The following is a 20,725-nucleotide window of genomic DNA, read 5'->3' on the forward strand; positions in this document are numbered from 1 at the left end:
TCCAGTAGGTAGTTTACTCGCGCGGAATTCGAACACGTGCATCCGTAGAAAAATGCCGTTTTTATCAGCGAGACTGCGCCGTGTCATCGGTAAGTGTCACGGACGGCGCTTTCTTTCTACAAATCACGACAAAAAGAGGCGCAAAAAATGACACAAAGGGGGAAAAACCGTGTAAGGACTGGCAAGGTCGCCTTTCCAGACATTTTTTGGGGGGTTTAACAATACCATTAGTATAAATACCGTGCGCACCAACACCATTTCACTAACTCTTCGTTTCATTCCATCGACAAACGGATCTTCACTAGCAGCCCAACTCTTCCAAAATGCTCCGAGTAAGTTTCGGTTAAATTCGATGGAAATGTTTTCATTTCAAGTATCCTCGATTCGCTTTTGGATACTAAGTGCGCCAGTTTACCGGCTAACCTCGAATAAGTTCATTCCGAGACCCATTCGCTTAAGGTCGCTTTTTGAAATGCTGTAGGGGGCAGCCGTCGCAGTTATGATCGGCTGATCGTGCATAGATGATTTCGTGAATTGCTAAGTCGTGGTAATAAATGCCAGTTAAAGGTTTTATTACCACTATAAATCTTTAGTTTTGCCTATTTTTGGGTTCCGAAAAAGTTAAAACTTAACTAAATGTTGTAAATTACGGGAATACTTATTTTACATTAAATGTAGAAATAGGATCGTTGAAGTTAACCGTTCATATATTTCACTAGGAGAGGAACTGCCTCTTCGGCAAAATATTTTACTGTCAGGGTAACTTTAAATTTTGAACGGTTAAACATTTTACATTGACGAGTTAAAGGTATGAAAGACTTAATGCAACAAAAATAAAACCCATACAAGGATTAATTCCTTAATGCGTAAAATCTTGGCCGCATAGATAACCCCCACGACCATTATCAAATTTCGGACATGTGTCTAAATATGTTTTCCATTTGCAGTTCACCGCAGCTCTTCTCTGCTTGGCAGCCATCAATGCTCAGCCTATAGTAAGTATCGATTCAGAAAGAGTTTAAAGGCACATCGATTTTTGATAATTACATTGGCTTATAACCTTCAAATTATCTACTTTAAAAATTTATCGTTGGGTTAGCAAATTCCCTTCAAATCTATGAAAAGAGTTTTGGTTTTCAAGGTAAATGGTTGTTAGCTGTGGAAGGGCGAGGAACAATGATTGCATTTCATTTTAAGAAATCGTTTAAATTTCGAGCGCGTAAAGTCTTAGCTGTTGAAATCGGCCATAAAGGCTTAGAACGTTCAAATAAAAAATAACCCAAAATACCTTGCTCCAACTGATAAGTAGTTTTCAAAACACCCTTAAGCCCGAGTGATATACCGATAATTACTTAACAAGTTGCTTAATTTTGTAGGATGAATCTCCAAAGCCGTACTCTTTCAGCTACGAGGCTTTAGGCGAAGACGGTGGCCAGAGCTCCCGAAGTGAATCTGCCGATGGAAGTGGCACAGTCGTTGGCTCCTACTCGCTTTCCAACCCAGACGGTACCAGCCGAACCGTTTCTTACACTGCCGGACCAGATGGTTTCAAGGCTTCCGTCGACACCAACGAGCCAGGAACTTTATCCGAAAGCCCCGCTGATGTTGAATTGAGGTCTAGCGCAATCGATGCCGCCCCTGCACCAGCTCCAATTTCAGTACGTCTACTGGTTTCGATAAATAACCAAACATAAGGCGAATACTTTTGGCTTTCCGCCGAACGGTCTACGTTCAATTTTTAGCTACACTTTTGCTAGGACTTAATCTAAAAGGTTTTTAGTGGTGTAGCTCAGAACAGCTTAAGGCAGGCGAATAGTTTTCACCTAATGTAGCACTATACATTAGGGATATTTTGGTTTTTGCTTAATGGATCTGTAATCAGTCATTAAGCGTTACTAATGACATGTTTTTTGATAGGCCGTCCGGGCCCCAGTGCGCATTGCCCCGGCCCCACTCACCTACATCCGACCCGCACCCGTCCAACCACAAAGAAGCCGATACGTTGTCGTTCCAGTTGACGCTTTAGGAGGTTACGGAGGTTTGGGAGGTTACGGTGGTCTGTCTCGTTACGCTTCACCTTTCTACTAAGCCTAATAGCGCTCTTCCTTTACGAAGTCAGCGATGATTCCAGTGATTTTTAGTGTTTTTGCAATTGTCTAGTTAGTTTAATTTTATAAATTGTGTAACGTACTTTCGAAGACTTTCTCACGCTACGTACGCTCCTCGCAAGTGTTCTCCACTAATTTATCAAAAATGCTTCGTCAGAGAAAATAAATATTAAAAAAGCTCCGTGTAAATGCTAAATTATATTTCTAATAAATAAACTTTACGAATATATAATCCGTAAAGTATAAATGTACAAAATATTGTTTGTTCAAATAAAGAACGCTTAGCACAATGAAAAAATGCGCAGTCTTTTTTATTATCGGCATTTCAAAAATCCGCCAATAGGGAACTAACTCTCCGTAGCTTTGGCTGTGGCTGCCATGTTGGGTTGTTTTTTTTTCAAAAAAGCATGGGTGACGTCGTGTGACGCAGAACTGTTAGTTCCCTATAATATTGTTGGATTTATCCAGCTCTATTTCCGGAGCTTACGTGGGTAGCTAGTAAAGCTCAAACGTTGGTTGAGCCTTAATTACTTTCTAAGCTTTAATCATCAGGACTTGGGCATAAATTAAATTAATATTAAATTAAACATTGAACAATTAGAGGTGTTTGAATTATAATAAAGAGGTTGAGTCTCATTCATATCTCCATATGTTGTAGATTTTACAATTTTGTATTCTTGTAAAGTATCGTCATTCCAAATAAATACATACGGTTGTTACTTTTTCAGTAGCTAATAATCAGCTAGGCTAATACCCAAGGCACCACCTTAGGCCCAAGTTATCTAGTGACTTTTAATGCCTTAAACAGGTGATCGGGTTACAATGCGTAGGAGTGACGTGGCAAGCCCTTCATGCCACGGGAGCCAACAGCTTTCTACATTAACTATTACCGTTAACCTCTACAAGTTTTTATGGAAAGGGGAGAGAGAACTTGAAAAATCTACGCAGAAGGAGTAGTTCCGAGTTTTCATCCAGTGCCACAAGCTGGAATCGAACCCAGATCTTCTTGCTGCGAGGCGAAATTGCTAACCACTCCGCCACGGTACATCTTTTAACTACGCATCAAACAGAGTATAGTCCTAGCGAGGAAGATAAATCTTCCGTCAATACTTACAGGTGGCGCGATAGTTTAGAGCACAATAGAAATTCCTGACGCGAGTGTATAGCCTAACCATATTACTATAGACCTTGCAGCAGGATGAAAAATTTGACTTTCCTACTGTACGATTTTGACTGTCAAATGAGTACTGACTGAAGCTGGACCTTCCTTGCAAAGATATACTCACTTTAATTGGAATCTCAAAGTTTTGCCAAAACGAGATGGCTACAGGGTAGTCCAGCATATAGAACTCTACTCTTATGGAAACGTTTTTTTATCATTTGGGCCACAATTTTCTAAGATGGCAGAAATTCAACCAGCGAAATATATAGAAAGAAAGAAAGACGCCTATACTTTAAAAGCATCTTTGTTTAGAATCTACTTGCGAATTTATTTATAACGTGAATGAAGAGCCAAACCGTTTGCCAAAATTTCATACGAACCAACATTTTCACCCCATTTTGTTGGTCAACACAGTTTCCTACTCTAGTTTCGTAAAACACGTTGAAAATACAAAGAAACCACCTCTGTAATATAAAACTCCCTTTTAGTTAGAATTTGATAACGGAAAAACGAAATACTAGCTACTAATCTGTCTCTCTCTCTGCCAGGGCGAAGGTCAGCTAAGTCCTTGCGCCAGTTAGTCGTAAATAGACAAGAACGGATACCTGTAAACAGCTTTTTGATAGATTATACTTTTTAGTTGTATCTATTAAGTTTTATTTATCGCAATGTTGATTATGTTGATACACTTAGATATTGCAGTTACATATCCGACATTTTAAAGATTTCAACCAGTAACAAATTAAGAACAGCCTCGAACCGCAACGGCAATTTAGAAATGTAAACACATCTCGGAAATTAACCTTTGCCTCTGGCTTTTCAAAGTCCCCGAGCCAATCGCTGCGCCCCTTTGCAGCCCTATAATCGCATCAGAAGGGCAACCAAATTACCTTTGTTATAGACTTATGGTTGCATTTTCGTTCACTTGCTCCCCCAAAAGTATTTAATTGATTAAGGAAATCACTTATGTTCCCGCCATTTTACAAGACGGATTCGAATTTTTAACAAAAATATAAAGGGCTAATTTATTAGATCTGACAAAGAACCCAAAAAATAATAAATAAATAAATTTAGTTTTTTTTTGTGAAAAGCATGTATGACCTTTGCTCAATATGTAGTCAACCAAAGGGTTTGTGTGCCTAAAGAGTTGTGGAATTTTCTTTCAATCCACACAGAGCAACTTGCTTTTACACCCGTGTTGGGCAACAGTATTTGGAAAAATGTTCGTCGATGTTAATAGTCCGTATGAATAAACACAGAAGGGGCGTTCAGACTATACAACCAAAGCATACAACTAATTGGCATTTAATTAAGCCGTGAGAGCAGCAAACTTTGGTACACATTTTTTCAACCAACAAGCAACGTTTCTCCGATTAGGAGATATACAACTATTTGAAATTAAGCTATTCCGTAACGTCACTACGTGGGAACTTTTACACATTTGACCCGTCGTCTGTTTACTATATAATATTGCTATTATCACCCCCCCCCCCCCTATAACGGCGCTGAAGCCTAAGCATATGTGTACTAGAAATATACTTCTACCAAGTATACCTTAAAATATATTTATTTCTACTTCGGGAGAATGACGATTTTTAGCGTGACTTCCAATCTCTCTCGTGCTCTAAAAGTTTCTTCTCCCTTAAAAAAAACCAAATCGGTCAGGTATCTCATTGGTTCTGTAAACCTGGCTTCCTTCGATGTGATTGAAGCACACGCCGATGAGGCTTTTCCTCAACATACTCTGTATCCCTAAGTTCAAACAAATACATTATTGAAAGGACCTTATAACTTAAAGGGGCTTCAAAGTTCGGTGGCAAAAAAAATTGAGCAGGCTTTTCCTTCCCCCCAACCCTTCACTCGGCCTTACCAGAGGCGGGCAGAGTTAACCGTAAATTTCGCACTTTACTGTCTTTACACACATTTTGCCACCGAACTTTGGAGCCCCTTTAATTGGACCTATAGACCTAATAATAATAATAAAAATAATAATCAGCTAGGCTAATACCCAAGGCACCACCCTAGGCCTAAGTCATCGAGCGACTTTTAAAGCCTTTAATTCAGGTGGCCGGGTTACAATGCATAGGAGGGTGGTGGCAAGCCCTGCATGCCACGCGTACGAGCCAACAGCTCCCTACACTAACTATTACCGTTAACCTCATCAAGCTTTTATGGAAGGGGAAACCGAAGATCTCGGGGGAAAACCCCTTAAACCAGTGGGGAGAGAACTTGCAAACTCAACGCAGAAGGAGTTGTTCCGAGTTTCACCCAGTGCCACAAGTTGGGATCGAACCCGGCTCCTCTTGCTGCGAGGCGAAAGTGCTAACCACTCCGCCACCCCACCTCAAAGGTACATTCGACCATGTTGACCGCGGATCGTCTAAACCAAGTAATTATCTCTAAGACGAATTTTTATCGTACGGTACTTCCATTAATTACCTTAGCCGTTTAAAGCCAAAATTAAAGTAGATAAAGTAAAAGCTCGCGCTACTTTATGCCTATGACTCTTGCCATGGAAAATTCGACATATTGACGAAAAAAATGTTGGGCATCTAATCTCTAGTGTACGAGTTAAATTCGTTTTTAGGGAAGAATCGGTCAAACGTTGTACATGCTTTTCGAGAATAAAAACAGGTCTCGAGTACATGACATGTTTTTTCAGTTCAAAGGGTATATACTGTCATAGCGTGACACTTTCTTTTCGAAACGAAACCGTCGGTTAATCTCTTATTAACTACTCTAGATAGGCATCTTCGAAAATCTAACCGAAAGAATTAAGCTCATGGGAAAAAAATATATTTGGTGTCGGGAGGGAGGAATTACGAGACTATTTTTTATTGGCTTTTGAGCAATACCGGTTTCTGTTCGCATTCGATCTCATGTTAATTAATTGCTTGGAAAATAAATTAACTTATACGTACTAATAATTTGAGGTATGCAAATCACAAATGAATATAATTTTATCACTACTACTACGCGTGGAGACAGGGTTCAGTCCTTTCGTTTCGGTAAATTAAAAGAATGGTTTCATAAAAATTATTAACGCTGCACTTGCTCAACTGATTAAAAAGTCTGGTTTGACTGGCCATAAAAAGTCATGAAATTCTATAGACAAAATGCAGTTATTTCTTCAGATTTATAAAGATACACATATAGAAATGAATATAGAATTGGCCCAATCCTCGATGTTGATTTCTATGATATTTTCAAAGATATTTTCTATAGCCTCTATAGCGAACACCTAGAATACCCTTTAGAATTCTACAAAATTATATACATATTATAACAAAAAATTAGTTCTTTAGAAAGATTTAAAGGTAGGGAAACTATCTGTGGTTGCGGAATTATTGCGCCTCACACGCACCACGAAATTACTTACAAATTCCAATTTTGATTTTACGTGATTTTGAAAAAAACTACGACTGCAATGAGTATATAGAAACTAAACATGCCGGTATTTACGTAGATATTAAAGGACACTAAACAAGTATCGCACGAAGGACGAGAAGGCGAGATCTATTTGAAATACAAGTAACCATACAACTGATTATTATTATTTTAATAATAATCATGTAGGTCAGGTTTGCTATGCTCTACCTCCGAAATTTTAAAAGATCCTACGAAAGGGGGCACATAAAACTAAAAATTTGCGAAAACATTGGGGGGATAACGTTTCATTTTTCAAAAATTCTACATTTAGCATAGAAATTGAAATTATGCGGATGGAATTCCAATTTGCTAGCTTGGGAAGTGAAAAATGACCACAAAATCCTTCGCTGAAGGGCTCCAGAAAATTACAAATACGGGGCCCCACGTACTTGGCCTACCTGACCAACATTCCTTGCGCCACCGCTGATTTCTGTCCGATTCATTCGTCATTTTATTGTAAGCCTTTGTCGTCTACAGTTTAACTTTAGCAAAAGCGTAGCTGCTTAAAAGAAATGAACGAAATGATTAAACGCGATTTGCTGTAAAATAACTTGTAATTGCAACGCTTGGTGCGAACGCGGCAACGGGCTATGTTTCGAACGGTTTTATAACGGTGAAGATTTAACCACTTTCTTTCGACGATTGTATCTGCTGGCGCAGAGGGGGGAAATCCGTTATCTCCTCAGGATGGGTCGTGAATGGTGATATCCTCTTCTTAGTGTCATGGTCACGGAAGAATCGTACCTTCGGATGCCATAAAAAACCACTTTTATCCAAAAGAAGAAGAAGAACGATGAGACAAAATTAAACGAAGAAAAAAAGTCGACTCGATCGTCGATTCACGTCCAAGGACACGAGCTCCCGATACGCGGCCAGCCTGGGGTACACTCCGACTCGAAAGGTATATAAGGGCCAGGTAAGTTCTGGATCGTCCACCAGCCATTTCCCCACGACTCAACTCTCATCATGCAACGAGTGAGTATTCTTTCGATTCGGTTATACGATATTCTGTAATATTCGAACGGACGATAATATCTCAGGAAAGAGCGAGTACCGGGTTAATTTAAAAAGCCCCAATTTTCAAAAAAATTCAAACGTTCATTTTTAATAAAGCCTAAATACAAAGTTTCAATTTTTACAGATTGAATAAAGTCAGATCTCTTCTTAATTTTTAACAGTATTCGTGATAGTTTTATTTTATTTAAACCATTTATAGATTAAAACTTTCAATTAGATTGCACCCAAAACAGCTCTTGGTTAGTTCAATTTGAACCAAAATAGGAATTACCATTTTTATTTCTCGATTTAGTCCATGCATGGGTTATCATTGAAATAAGCGAAAATAACTTCGTGTTTTATGATAGTTTAGATTTGTTAACAACAGGGTAGTTCGATACGAAATTGAAAGTGGAAATAATGTTTTTCAATCAAATTTAATCCAAATTATATATTTTTATGTCTAAAAATTATCCGAATTGTACTTTTGAGTTGATTCAAAAGGTTATTATCACGTCTTCGAAAAAAAATTGCATTAAGTTTGACATTAGCAGTAAGTTGAATGGAAAATAATTGCCCAGTCGGCAGTTACCGCCGTGATTCCGTTTCATTTGCCGTCCAGTTTGAAAGCATCTTAAAGGGCATTATAACCCTCGCCGGGAAGGGTAAGCTTCCGTCAATACTCACTCGTGGCGCGACAGTCTAGAACGTAGTGGAAATTTCCAATTTACCACCGTGTTGCGAGGTGTATAGAAAATCGTTGGAGGATCTATGCTCGCGGCAGGATTTAGAACTACGTTTTAGACTGTCGCGCCACGAGTGAGTATTGATGGAAGCTTGATCTTCTCTGCGAGGATTACATTCCCTTTAAGAGACCATTTCTAGAACAGAGTACTATTACGTATATATCCGACTTTTAAAAGACATTAAATTGTTTCTGCAGCTTATCTGCTGCTTAGCGTTGTTGGTGGCCGTTTCGGGTCTGCCGGCCGTTGAAGAGAAGTATGGTCCTCCGGAACCATACTCGTACAGCTACGAAACCGAGCTAGACGGCGGCCGATCCTCCCGATCCGAGAGCACTGATGGCAGCGGTATTATCATCGGCTCTTACTCCATCATCGACGACGATGGGCGCCAGAGAATCGTCGAATACACCGCTGGTCCCGATGGATTCCAAGCCAACATCAAGACCAACGAACCAGGAACCAAACAAGAGAGCTCCGCCGGTGTCCAGATCGAAGCTAACCCCATCGAAATCGCCGAATCGCCCGCCCGTTACGCTGCCAAGCCAGCTATCTCTACCGTAAGTGGCACTTTTCATAAATGTGGTTAGACCGTCAAGGGGGATGTATCACCTACGTTTTGCCTAGTCAAATACGCGAGGCCGAATGCTTTTACCCCAACGCGATGTATACCTCAGGGGTTTGCGAGTTAGGTCTCTCAGGTACCTTCTCGGACATTTTCGTATGACCGTGTTTTCTAGGAAATGCTCTCTAAGATTCTGTACACCGTGTCAGACCAATACACGCGGTACATTCATTCGGCGACTTTTACCTAGCGACCACTAATTACACTACATATTTCTAACATTTATTGGTGGTTAGTTAACATTAACAAACCAAATATCGGTACGTACTCCAGGTCAGTAAGACCGTCTATGTAGATGTTTAAATTAAGTTAGCTCTCAAAAACATCCCGTAGTTCCCAATGAACTGTCCACCTCACTTTTACTACTTAACAATTAGTTAAAAAACCCTCTAGTTATATTACGCGATATATTATTTCATTGGTGACAAAAAAATTTACATGAATTGCTAAGAATCCCAAAATCATCGTCTTATAATAGTCAGTTCCATTGGAACTCCCGGATATTAAATAAGAAATTTGAAGAAATTGGGAAGAATTCTAAATTTAAACAATTTCCTCTCCAGATCCAGGCTGGGAGGATCCAACCTCGTCCTTTGACTTACATCAGCGCTGCTCAACCACAAATCCTGCCAATCGGCGCTGGTCAACCACAAATCTTGCCAATCGGCGCTGGTCAACCACAAATCTTGCCAATCGGCGGCCAACAAGGCTACGACCCATCGAGATACGTCCTGGTTCCCCTCGACCAAGCTTCCCGGCTCCGTGGTCTCCGCACCATCCGCCAATAGGTCCACGTTTCAGCCTTTATCGTTCCACATTTGTCGTTTGTATAAAAGCTTCTTTCAGCGGAGATCCTTCGTCCTGCCCATCAATCTCGTCTTCTCGTCGATTTTGTTGTCTCTCGTTTGTCTCAAATTTGCTTCCATTTCTTACGAAACACTCCTAAAATTGTAAATTAACTTTGTTACGAGCGAAAAATTATCGAAATGTAAATTTTTGTACTGAGTGTATCGCGTAGATTTTATCATATATCGTTGTTCGTAAAGTATATAGAATAATATTGTTTTTACAACAATGGTAATAAAAGCGACGTGTTTGCATTAATCATCTCTCTCTATTTATTTATTAAGTTTATTTATATTTTTAAGGCAATTAAATATTACTTGGTCTAAGTTGAGTATCTATAGGATGATAAACGTAGCGAATAAGTAGATTAGTCCATTAAAAGAACGGATCAAAAAGCTAAACCCTAAACAAATTTGAAGAAAATTAAATACTTAAAAATAGCTCGTACCGATAGGTCTTCGAGCAAGCAAAAAGACGCGAAACTCGGATCAAATAAATCTTCGAGTGATAAATTAAATTAAATTAAATAAAATAGCCGGAATTTCCAACGGTAGACCGGTTTCGTCCTATTTGGAACTCGTCAGTACCGTGACTATTGACGGATTTTGAAATAACGTTTTAGCGCGCGACACTACGGGTCTTGGGCACACAGCCTTCTTTGCGTGCTTTTTTTACTATAACATGTAGAGGTATTTTCACGCAAAATTAATTTTAAAAGCCGTCAATTACACCGAAAAGAGAAACTCATCGACGTTAAAACAAAACCACGTAACTTGAGATACGTGGTTTTGTCAAAATTGACATATTTAGATTCTACCCCCCAATTTACGTATATAACATTAAAAACATTAATAGGTTGCAATTGGATTTATTTTTTTTAATCAAGAAAACATTTAAACGTATCTTTGATATTCACAACTTATTTCGCGCAAAAGCACGTATCTTGCTTATTTTCAGCTCCTAGCTCACTTCATGACGCAAAACCACGTATCTCTAAAAATTCCCCTTTAGCATAATATTTTTAAATTAAAATCCTCATAAAGAGTCCATATTGAAACGAAATTATTTAACTATAAAATTAACTCCCTAACACGCGATTTCATAAGTCCCTGCAAAATTTAAAAAAAAAATTATCAAAAAGGCCACCGAAAAGATAGGTGGTTTTGTTTTAACGGCGACGAACTAAGCCTAAACATTAAAAATTTCAAAACGCGTTGCGTAGCAACGGAAAGCCGAATAGAGTAATGGCACTGTGACGTCCTAGTACGTCACCCATGCTCTTTCCTATAGATAAAAAATTTGCGACCAAAATGGCGGCCATGGCCAAAGCTACGGAGTGCTACTACTCTATGGGGGAAAGTGGTGGAGAATAGTAAATACGAAATGTTAAGTTAAAAGGAACCACCTATGGACCATACGTGGTTTGACGTAGGTAATTGGTTTTACTAACTAGGATAATTGTAGAAATTTAACATCAAGAACGTATTAATTTATAGTTAAGGAAAATGAATATGGTGAGCCAATGCTTGTCGGAAGACGTAATGTTTGAGGAGCCAATGAGATACTGACAGACCGTGAGTTGATTGGTAGAACCTCTAAAAATAATCTCAACTTATTACCAAAATATAAATAAATTCATTCTTAATCTAATAACACTGAAACGATAAAAACTAAACAAAGGTTTTTATTTCGCGAAGTATACATTTTCTTAGTATACCGACTCTAGTTTCGGTTTTTCACTACATTGTCAAGGTACCATTGTTTTCCATTTCAGTTTTATGAGAAATACATGAACCGAAATTATCAATGACCTTTTCATCAACTAAAGGTCAGTTCTGCGTTGTCACGTTCCCTCGCCGCAGTAGAATAAATGATTTTCACTTCTTTTGGAAACAGAATTCTAATTTATATAAATTTATCTATTTATTGGTTTTCAGTTCCTTCTGCGCAGTGTACACTTTTATATTTCTCTACACGTGCAGATTATGTTCCGCGATTTTGTTTTAAGGCCCTTTCAAGAATATTTTTGTTCATACCAAGAATGTATTTATTTATAATTAGATATAATGAGTAATTTTGAACAACGATAAAAATCATCTTGACATAGTATTTATCCCTAAGCATAAATGAATGCATCCTTGACCATTTATGTAAAAGAGTGCTTTTATTTATTTTTTTTTTGTTTTAATTTTGATTCCTTTCGAGAGGACGTACGAGGTCCTACTGGATTTTCAGCAAAACTCAATTCTACCGCTTACGCTCTCTGGTGCGTTATAGACGGCGAAAACTAGGTTTTAGAGATACTATAAAATGTTTTTGGCTAGGTACTCGCTCCAACTAGGTTTTAAAGCTCGTTAACACTTAAGACAATTATTGACCCGAATATGATATTCAGACGTACGCCGCGAGTTAACTTGGCGCTGGGTGTAACGGTCCGGTAAACTGACGCTTACTTCGGCGGTATTATGATAAAGTATTAGATTTTGAAAGTTTAGATAAAAAATTCCATTTTATTTTTCACTCATTCTGCCAACGAGGTTTAGTGAGTCTTTAAGCTTGATTTCTACTACCGTGCTAAAAAAGTTATACTATACGCTCAGACACGGCTCCAGGTGGTGGTCCATGGGGACCATGGCCCCTACCAAAATAGTTGATATTTACATAGTGTTATTGTTAATTAATAAAATAAAAAACGCTCGTAAAAGTTTGTAATAATACTGAGTATTGTAACCTCGTAGCGAAAGCGAAGGTAAGAAACGTTTTGTCAGTTGTGACTAGTGACACCAGCTAGTAAATGTAAAATCCATACTGTAGTTATTTACACTTGACTCTAGCACTAAGGCAGTCGTATTGCAATTGTCAATTATCCGTCGAAGAGCGACACGTCGATAGGCGAGCGAGCTGGCAGGCAGAAAATGACCCGATCGCAAAGCACGCAGGCCGCTCGACCTTCTCCAAAAACATGTTTTGAGGGAAGCGTAAATGCCAGGAGAAGCATCGTGAGTAAGAGCATTTCAAGGGTGACAGCATAGACTAATTAGTCTATGGTGACAGACAGAAGAAAACCTAGGTCTGTAAGAAAGCATATGTGAAACCTTCCTTAGTCTATGAAGAAACCCGCCTTTACGGTCGCTAATGGAAAAACCAAGCCGATATTTCTTCATAAACCAACCTTAAAATTGTCAAAGAAAAGAAAATTATATGGTCAGGAGTGCTCAGTAGGGGGAGGGGAGCAGCCCCAGAGATCGGGCACACGTGATCGCCACCCACCTACAACGAATTATATCAGGGTGAACAGACAACCTTGGGAAATATCGAGAGCGTCCTTGACATTGCATAGCGTCCTATACGAACTGGTATCAAGCGTTCCGCTTCATTTAATACCTGCATATTTCAAGTGCACATTAAGATAATTAGATAGTTAAGTCCGGTAAAAAAGAAACGCGTAGAAATCGTATAAAGCCGCTCTAAAGCGAGCACATTTCAATCTAGAAATAATTTCATCGCGATTTTTTCATTGTTTGACACTCATTGTAATCATGGACTATAGTTTAGTCCATATTGTAATTTAGCTCTGTTTTTTTAAAGAAATTGTTATATTTTTTATTAAAAATCATAACACGTTCTAACGCGTTTAATTGTTTGGCATGATTACTTTAATAAATTAACCGAACTCTTCCGAATATTATCTATTTTTATAGGTGTATCTCAATCCTGGAATTTTGCTTTCAAAAGCTGTTAAACGTTGAAACGTTAAAATGATGGATTCGAAATATCAAACTCAACATGGAATAATTAAATAGTTTGTTAATTAATATATGATCACAATAGGTGAAATTTTGTAATTGTTGTTTTCTCTGCAAAGGGTTACTAAGAGCAGTTTTATTTTTACTTACAAATTTAGAGTTATTCGAAGATCTCTCTCTTTACTGTTAATTTTAAACTTATAGTAGAATAGTAAAATGTAATGAAAAATCTTCAACCATCATTCTAGTTTGACCACTTTGTCTTTTAGCATTTATTACAACATTTGAACTGGTGTGTATGTGTTGATATATAATATTAAAACATCTTTAAAGAGATTTGTGTATTAGATTTTTTGATGAATTATATAAATAGATAATGATAATTATAATGGTAAAGACAATTTTCCTAAAAAAAAAGGATTTTAATAAATTAATTAATTAGCATAGTTAAACAGTAGGAAAAAAATTTATCAAGCCTAATATCTTAAGCCTATCTTTGAGATTTTAAAAATAATTTTAGTTTTTATGGAGAACACTTTAACTAATACAACATCGGAATCAAAATTCAAAGAAATATTGGAAATCTAGGCAAATAAACGGAAATATTTTCTATATTTCTGGAAATCTAGAAATACATTTTAAATATTAGAAATCTAGAGAAATCCAAAGAAATATTAGAAATCTCGATAAATTCAAAGAAACGTCGGAAATCTAGAGAAATACATGTAAACGGAAATATTTTCGATATTTCTAGAAATCGTGAAATTCACAGAAATATTGGAAATCTCGAGAAATCGAAAGAAATATTGGAAATCTCGAGAAATCGAAAGAAATATTGGAAATCTCGAGAAATCCAAAGAAATATTAGAAATCTCGAGAAATCGAAAGAAATATTGGAAATCTAGAGAGATAAACGGAAATGTTTTCGATATTTCTGGAAATCTAGAAATATTGAGGAAATATCGGAAATATTTAAGAAATATCGGAAATATTTAAGAAATATCGGAAATATTTAAGAAATATCGGAAATATTTAAGAAATATCGGAAATATTTAAGAAAGATCGGATATATCGGATATATTTAAGAAATATCGGAAATATTTAAGAAAGATCGGAAATATTTAAGAAAGATCGGAAATATCGGATATATTTAAGAAATATCGGAAATATTTAAGAAATATCGGAAATATTTAAGAAATATCGGAAATATTTAAGAAATATCGGAAATATTTAAGAAATATCGGAAATATTTAAGAAATATCAGAAATATCGGATATATTTAAGAAATATCGGAAATATTTAAGAAAGATCGATGGCGTAACCAGGACAATGCCCCTATGCTGTTGATTGGGGGCATGATATGTATGGGCCACAAACTCAGTCAACCGAAACGGAGGGGTGGGGGGGGGGGGGCACTTTCCCATTTGCACTGTGGCCCAATTTTTTGAACTCCGCCACTGAAAGCAGTTTTACTTTTACAGCATGAACTAAATCAAAAAATAATCTGCTAACCCGGCCAATCATCACTAGCTTCTGTTAAACCTGGTAATAGAAACGTTAAATTCGTTGATCCACTATAAACATGGAAGTTTATAATCCCTTTAAGATATTATTTGAGAAAGCCATGCTTACAATTATAAAATTAATTTTCAAAATATCAATTATCCAAATCTATTAACCCGCCCATTCTTCGTACTATCCTTATAACAAATGCAATTGTTATGATAATTTAATTATCAGAAAAAATGTCGAAATCCCCAATTAGATCAGATTGCGTGACCAAATGTGTACTTTCTAACGAAGGTCAAATTTTTTCTCGCGAAAGATATCCGTGGCATGCCACACTCTCCCATTTCGGTACCACCCAAATAAAATAATTAATCCGATAAAGTTCGTAAATTTTACTTCTGCACAGATATCTGGAGGTTTATTATATAAAATTCCAACCACAGACGGTTCTTATCTCTTTAAAATGGGCGCATCATTTTCCCCAGAGTCATGGCCGTACACGCCACTAACGTCTACGCATTAGGCTTATAACGGTTATTCTGGTCTTCAAAAGGTACCGTTACCCGCCGTCAAGGTCACTCGCGACATAACCCTTCGGTATAAAAGGAACCAATTTACCTCAAATCAGCCTGCTTCGCCATTTAGCCACAGCGACAGACATTACGAATCGACGCCATGCTTAAAGTGAGTACATAATTCCCTATTACGATTTTCGTAAAATAAAAATGAAATGAAATTGAAATCTAAGCAGTTTTAATTCAAATAAAATATATTGAAATTTAAGCAGTTTTAATTCAAATAAAATATATTGAAATTTAAACAGTTTTAATTCAAATAAAAATATTATTATAATAAATTAAATATAACCAATTTTTCAAAATCTAATTAAAAATATTTAAATATAATAGAATTAATTATATATTAATGGAATACTCATGAGTGTATTTAATTAAGATTTAATAAAATCAAAATATAAGTAATATTAATTTAAAATAAAATCTATTTTAATGTTCAATATCGGAATGTCCAAGAATTTAGAGTTGTGATTACGTAACTGATAACAGATTTAGCATTACAGATGCTTAGAAAGTTTTTAACCAATCGCCATCGGGTTCAATCCCAGCTTGTGGCGCTGGCTCATCTTTGAGTACTTCGGTTTTCCCTTTGCATAAAAACTTGCAGATATTTTAAGCGATAGTAATTCGTTACAAATTTCCAAGGCACCACCTTTAATGCCATTAATCCAGGTGGCCGGGTTATACTGCGTAGGAGGGTTGTGAGGGAACTTACAAACAAAGAGTAGCTCCGAGTTTTTATTGTGGAGACGCTATTTGCTAGCTTGGCCGTTGTAATTCACTACCCCCATGTGGTTTAAATGCCCCTGTAAATCTGTGAAAAGGGCCTCCGAACTGTTACATTGCATATTATAGATATATTATTTATATAATGAGTAACCTATCAGACCTTAATAAGCAAACTTAGACAAGTCTTTCTCGTTTCAATTGCCGAAAATCGCAATCCATTTATTGGTATTTCTGTCATCTATACTATATTCCTAAGTGTCTTCTGTCTGTCTTGCGTCTGTTTCTCTATAGACGTCCGAGCCGTTCAACCTAGGACCTCCCAATTTCCCACAGCTCATAGTCGCGCTATTTTCATCGATTTCCAATTTGGGTTAAGTTAATTAATTAAATAATGTTAAAAAGCGAGTCGAAATATATGTATTTTTGCCCCTGGAAATGTGGCGTGAATCCTGCAACCTACATACACCTATACAACCAATATTTTTCTGCCTCAGACAGAAGTTGATAAACAAAGATAATGTACGAGTGGTATACGGACTGCCTTGTACATAATAATGTAACATATATTATTGAAAAACCACTATTGTACAATAGAAAACCTTTATTAAAAACGCCACGGCCGTTTCGGCGCTCTGGCTGGCGAGCCATATCGCCGAAACGGCCGTATAGAGTTTTTAATAAATGTTTTCTATTGTATTATAGTGGTTTTTCAGTAATATAGGTTAAAATATAATGTGTTCAATTTTGTTGGGTATTTTTTAGTTTATCTGCTTAGCTATCTTGGCTTTGGCCACCGCCGCGCCCGCACCAGAAAAAGAGCCAGTGTATGGTCCTCCGGAACCATACTCGTACAGCTACGAAACCGAGCTTGACGGCGGCCGATCCTCCCGATCCGAGAGCACTGATGGCAGTGGTGTTATCATCGGCTCCTACTCCATCATCGACGACGATGGGCGCCAGAGAATCGTCGAATACACCGCTGGTCCCGATGGATTCCAAGCCAACATCAAGACCAACGAACCAGGAACCAAACAAGAAAGCTCCGCCGGTGTCCAGATCGAAGCTAACCCCATCGAAGTGCCCTTATCCTCAGCAGTCGCTCCTTTGAAACCAGTCAACGCTGTTGTAAGTTCAATATTACCAGGCCGTAAATGGAAGGACCATTTTTAGGCTTTACTTGGCAGTTGCCTGTGATCTGCACGTTTTAAGGGTCTAACGCTGTGTTGTTGTAATATTCGTGGATAAGGTCCAGCGAGTTAACTATCCAAGGGAAAACCTGGTTGTTTTTAGGCTCAAACCCCGAAACCTTGAGAAAATACGCTAATGGTTTTTATTCTACGAATAGGCAGAAGATCGCACTACATATCACTAGGGGACTTTCTCACTATTTAAGAACGGCGCGCCACGCAAGCTCGGTGGCACGTTTCAATTAACACCCGAAACCGGGCATGCGCCGCTCGCCGATATTAAATAGACGCGAGCTATTCAACGGATGTTTGTCATACTTCCGCCACAAGTGTCCCGTCCCTATCCCCAAGTATTTTTTCTGAAATTTCTGATTTCAATTGGCTTTGTCTTTTAGGCTCCTGCTTTAAGGACCATCGCCGTTGCTCCGAGAGCTCCCTTAACTTACATCTCGCAGCCGCAAATTCTTCCTCTTGGCTCTCAAGGACTGGACGCTTCCAAATACGTGCTCGTCTCGTTGGATCAACTCGGCCTCGCTGGTCTTCGCCAATAAATTCCGCTTATTTTCGCCTGTATAGCGTCAATTCAGCATTATGCCCGTAATGAATCATTGTAAAAATTTCAAATGCTTTAAATAAAATGTATCATTTTGCTTAAATTAACAATTTTGCTGTTCATACATTATTTTTCGGGTCTTCCAAGACCAGTCTTATAATTGCCCCAAAGTTTGTATCCAGTGTCGGGGAGATAAATAAAATAAATAATCAGCTAGGCTAATACCCAAGGCACCACCTTAGGCCTTATTCATCAAGCGACTTCGTTCATTGTCGCCCTCGCTAACGTCATTTCTTGAGTCGCTGAAACTGTCTAATTAGCCTTTTCACTTTACAAAAGGCCAGGTAGCGGCTAACTTGAAGTTCACAAACTGTTAGATCCAGCACTTTATGAGCTTCTAGCATTGCTAGCCAGGTGGCTCTATGCAAACTGAAAAGGTCAATAGCTGTCAGTTTTCTCTCTTATTATATTTCAGATAGTGTTCTATTCATAAATAAGAAAGACGAAGATGATTTCATTGTTCAAATAATTTTATTATCACAAAATATTATTAAACCTTACCAACTAAATATTCGTTTGGGACATATTACAACAGAAACACACATATCACCCGGAAAACTAGCTCGCGACACAAGATCAATAAAATATTTACCACGCAAGGCACCGCGCACAAGTTTAATTACAAAGAAACATTTACACCTTGGCACCACCTGAGCCTCGTAAAGCTATTTAATTTTCTAAAGCACTTTGTGTTTAGCCGTACTAAAGCGTCTTTGGAGTAATTACCATCCGCCATGGTGCTTGTTATAACCACCGGCACCAATTCCTCCGTATCGGGAGGCACCGGCAGCGCTGGCAGCACCGACGTATGGGCCGGATGGGTAGTTGACGGCTGGAGCATTTGATCGGTAGATGGCGTCAGCGGCGTTGCTGGTGAGGGTTCCTGGTTCATTGGTATCAACTTGAGCGCGGAATCCACCGGCGTCGGCGACGTATTTGACAACCCTGGATCGGCCATCAGCTTCGGTGATGGTGTACGAACCAGTAACTCTTCCAGATCCATCTCCGGACTCGGTGCGAGAGCTCGATCCCCCGATAGCTGGGGCCACGTAGTTGAAAGAGAATGGGATCGGTGCGTAGCGGGCGTTGAGTGGATCGGGAATGTACGCCCCTGAGCCACCATAGCCACCAGCACCGCCGTAACCACCAGCTCCGCCGTAAGCACCGGCACCAGCCTGTCTCAATGAAAATAAAAAAATCGAGCATTTTTCGAAGAGGGCGAGAAAGCCTTAAGTATTGGGTTTACGAAATTTGCGACTGAGATAGCACCACCTGGGAGTTGCGTAAGAAATCTCACCAGAAATCAAAACCATTCTGGTATATAGTCACTTATAATGGCGAACGGATCTCTTTTATCATTAGCTTTTCGACGATCGCTTTAGAATATGTATTTCAATTGCATTACAAATTAATTTTTTATGACTCTTGGTCACCACATCATACGAAGGAACAAACTATTAAATTGGAATTTAAAAGTTGCAATTTATCGACTTTTAAGATTTGCAAGGTTTTCAGCTTAGCGATATTCAACGCGTTACTTGCTTTTGATGTACATATATCGTGTGGGCTAATATCTAACCAAGTCTTGAAAATAGTTTAGAAACTTGGCAGCATTCCCGTTTCGGTAGTGGCACTGACTAGGGTTCTTAACTGACATACACATTTATGATACGCCGCGGGATGATGAACGGAAATGGGTAGTTGAGGGTTTATTGGTCGTAACAGATACTGCAAAGGGTTTCATCGACGAACAAATGAGAAAGAGGCAACTTACGTATCCTCCTCCGAAAGCACCGCCGGGGATGTTCCCGCAGTGGACGGCAGCCACAGCTACGCACAAACAAAGAGCAATCTGGAAGACACCGAAGAGATATTAGAGAATAATCCACATGGTAAACGCTTCCCAACGAATATATAATCCAAGCATTATACCTTCAGCATAATGATACTGCGAGTGTGAGACTATTGGGTAAAGACTGATAAGAGAGCTACTTCTTCGATGAGTGAAGACGAGTGATGTGATTTTCGGATCTACTCCGCGCCGCTTTTATACCTTGCAAATCTTCGGAGATTCAAAGGATGCTGCTCTACCTTCGAACGTGTGTAGAAAGACGAGGGGGGAGGGGGTGAAAGGAATTCTGGACGACCTTTGTTTCCGGAAAAATTTAAAAGCCGTATTAACTGTTTCCATGCCCCCTTCGACGGCCCTCCTTTAAAAACTTCATTTTATTTTTCGCAAGCCGGGGGGGTTGGAAGTAGATCACTTTCTTTTATTTAGCAATACGAAAGAGGAGAAAGCTTGGTGTCGTGTTACTGATGGGCGGTGCTTTCTACTTTGTTTCGTTTTTCACGAACGGTAAATCGTCCGCGTGGTGCATTATGGCCGAAAGACTCTTTCTTCCCGACGCCTCTTTCAGCCTCTCTTCTCCTTCCATTCTTCGTTTCTAGTTCGTGATC

At 38.5% G+C, this 20,725-nt stretch overlaps 4 protein-coding genes across 4 annotated transcripts; 3 read left to right on the plus strand and 1 right to left on the minus strand.

The window, feature by feature from the left end:
- Positions 1–284: 284 nt before the first annotated feature.
- Positions 285–2,234, plus strand: LOC149942970 (cuticle protein 16.8-like). Its single transcript, XM_090178781.1, has 4 exons — positions 285–332; positions 948–995; positions 1,377–1,658; positions 1,918–2,234. Exons 1-4 carry the CDS (start codon positions 324–326, stop codon positions 2,086–2,088), a joined length of 510 nt encoding a protein of 169 aa, XP_090034907.1. The 5' UTR covers positions 285–323; the 3' UTR covers positions 2,089–2,234.
- Positions 2,235–6,718: 4,484 nt separating this feature from the next.
- LOC149942971 (cuticle protein 16.8-like) lies at positions 6,719–9,885 on the plus strand. The gene is made up of 3 exons (XM_090179566.1): positions 6,719–6,724; positions 8,639–8,998; positions 9,627–9,885. Exons 1-3 carry the CDS (start codon positions 6,719–6,721, stop codon positions 9,849–9,851), a joined length of 591 nt encoding a protein of 196 aa, XP_090035692.1. The 3' UTR covers positions 9,852–9,885.
- Positions 9,886–15,831: 5,946 nt separating this feature from the next.
- LOC149942972 (uncharacterized) lies at positions 15,832–18,206 on the plus strand. Its single transcript, XM_090179568.1, has 3 exons — positions 15,832–15,848; positions 17,231–17,593; positions 18,051–18,206. Exons 1-3 carry the CDS (start codon positions 15,840–15,842, stop codon positions 18,204–18,206), a joined length of 528 nt encoding a protein of 175 aa, XP_090035694.1. The 5' UTR covers positions 15,832–15,839.
- A 528-nt stretch (positions 18,207–18,734) lies between these two features.
- LOC149942973 (uncharacterized) lies at positions 18,735–20,273 on the minus strand. Its single transcript, XM_090178070.1, has 3 exons — positions 20,201–20,273; positions 20,043–20,120; positions 18,735–19,443 (listed from the first exon to the last, which is right to left on the minus strand). Exons 1-3 carry the CDS (start codon positions 20,207–20,209, stop codon positions 18,991–18,993), a joined length of 540 nt encoding a protein of 179 aa, XP_090034196.1. The 5' UTR covers positions 20,210–20,273; the 3' UTR covers positions 18,735–18,990.
- Positions 20,274–20,725: the final 452 nt, after the last annotated feature.

The sequence above is a fragment of the Leiobunum rupestre genome, chromosome 6, assembly GCF_980474605.1.
Source record: "Leiobunum rupestre chromosome 6, qqLeiRupe1.1.hap1, whole genome shotgun sequence".
In the NCBI taxonomy this organism is placed as follows: Eukaryota; Metazoa; Arthropoda; class Arachnida; order Opiliones; family Sclerosomatidae; genus Leiobunum; species Leiobunum rupestre.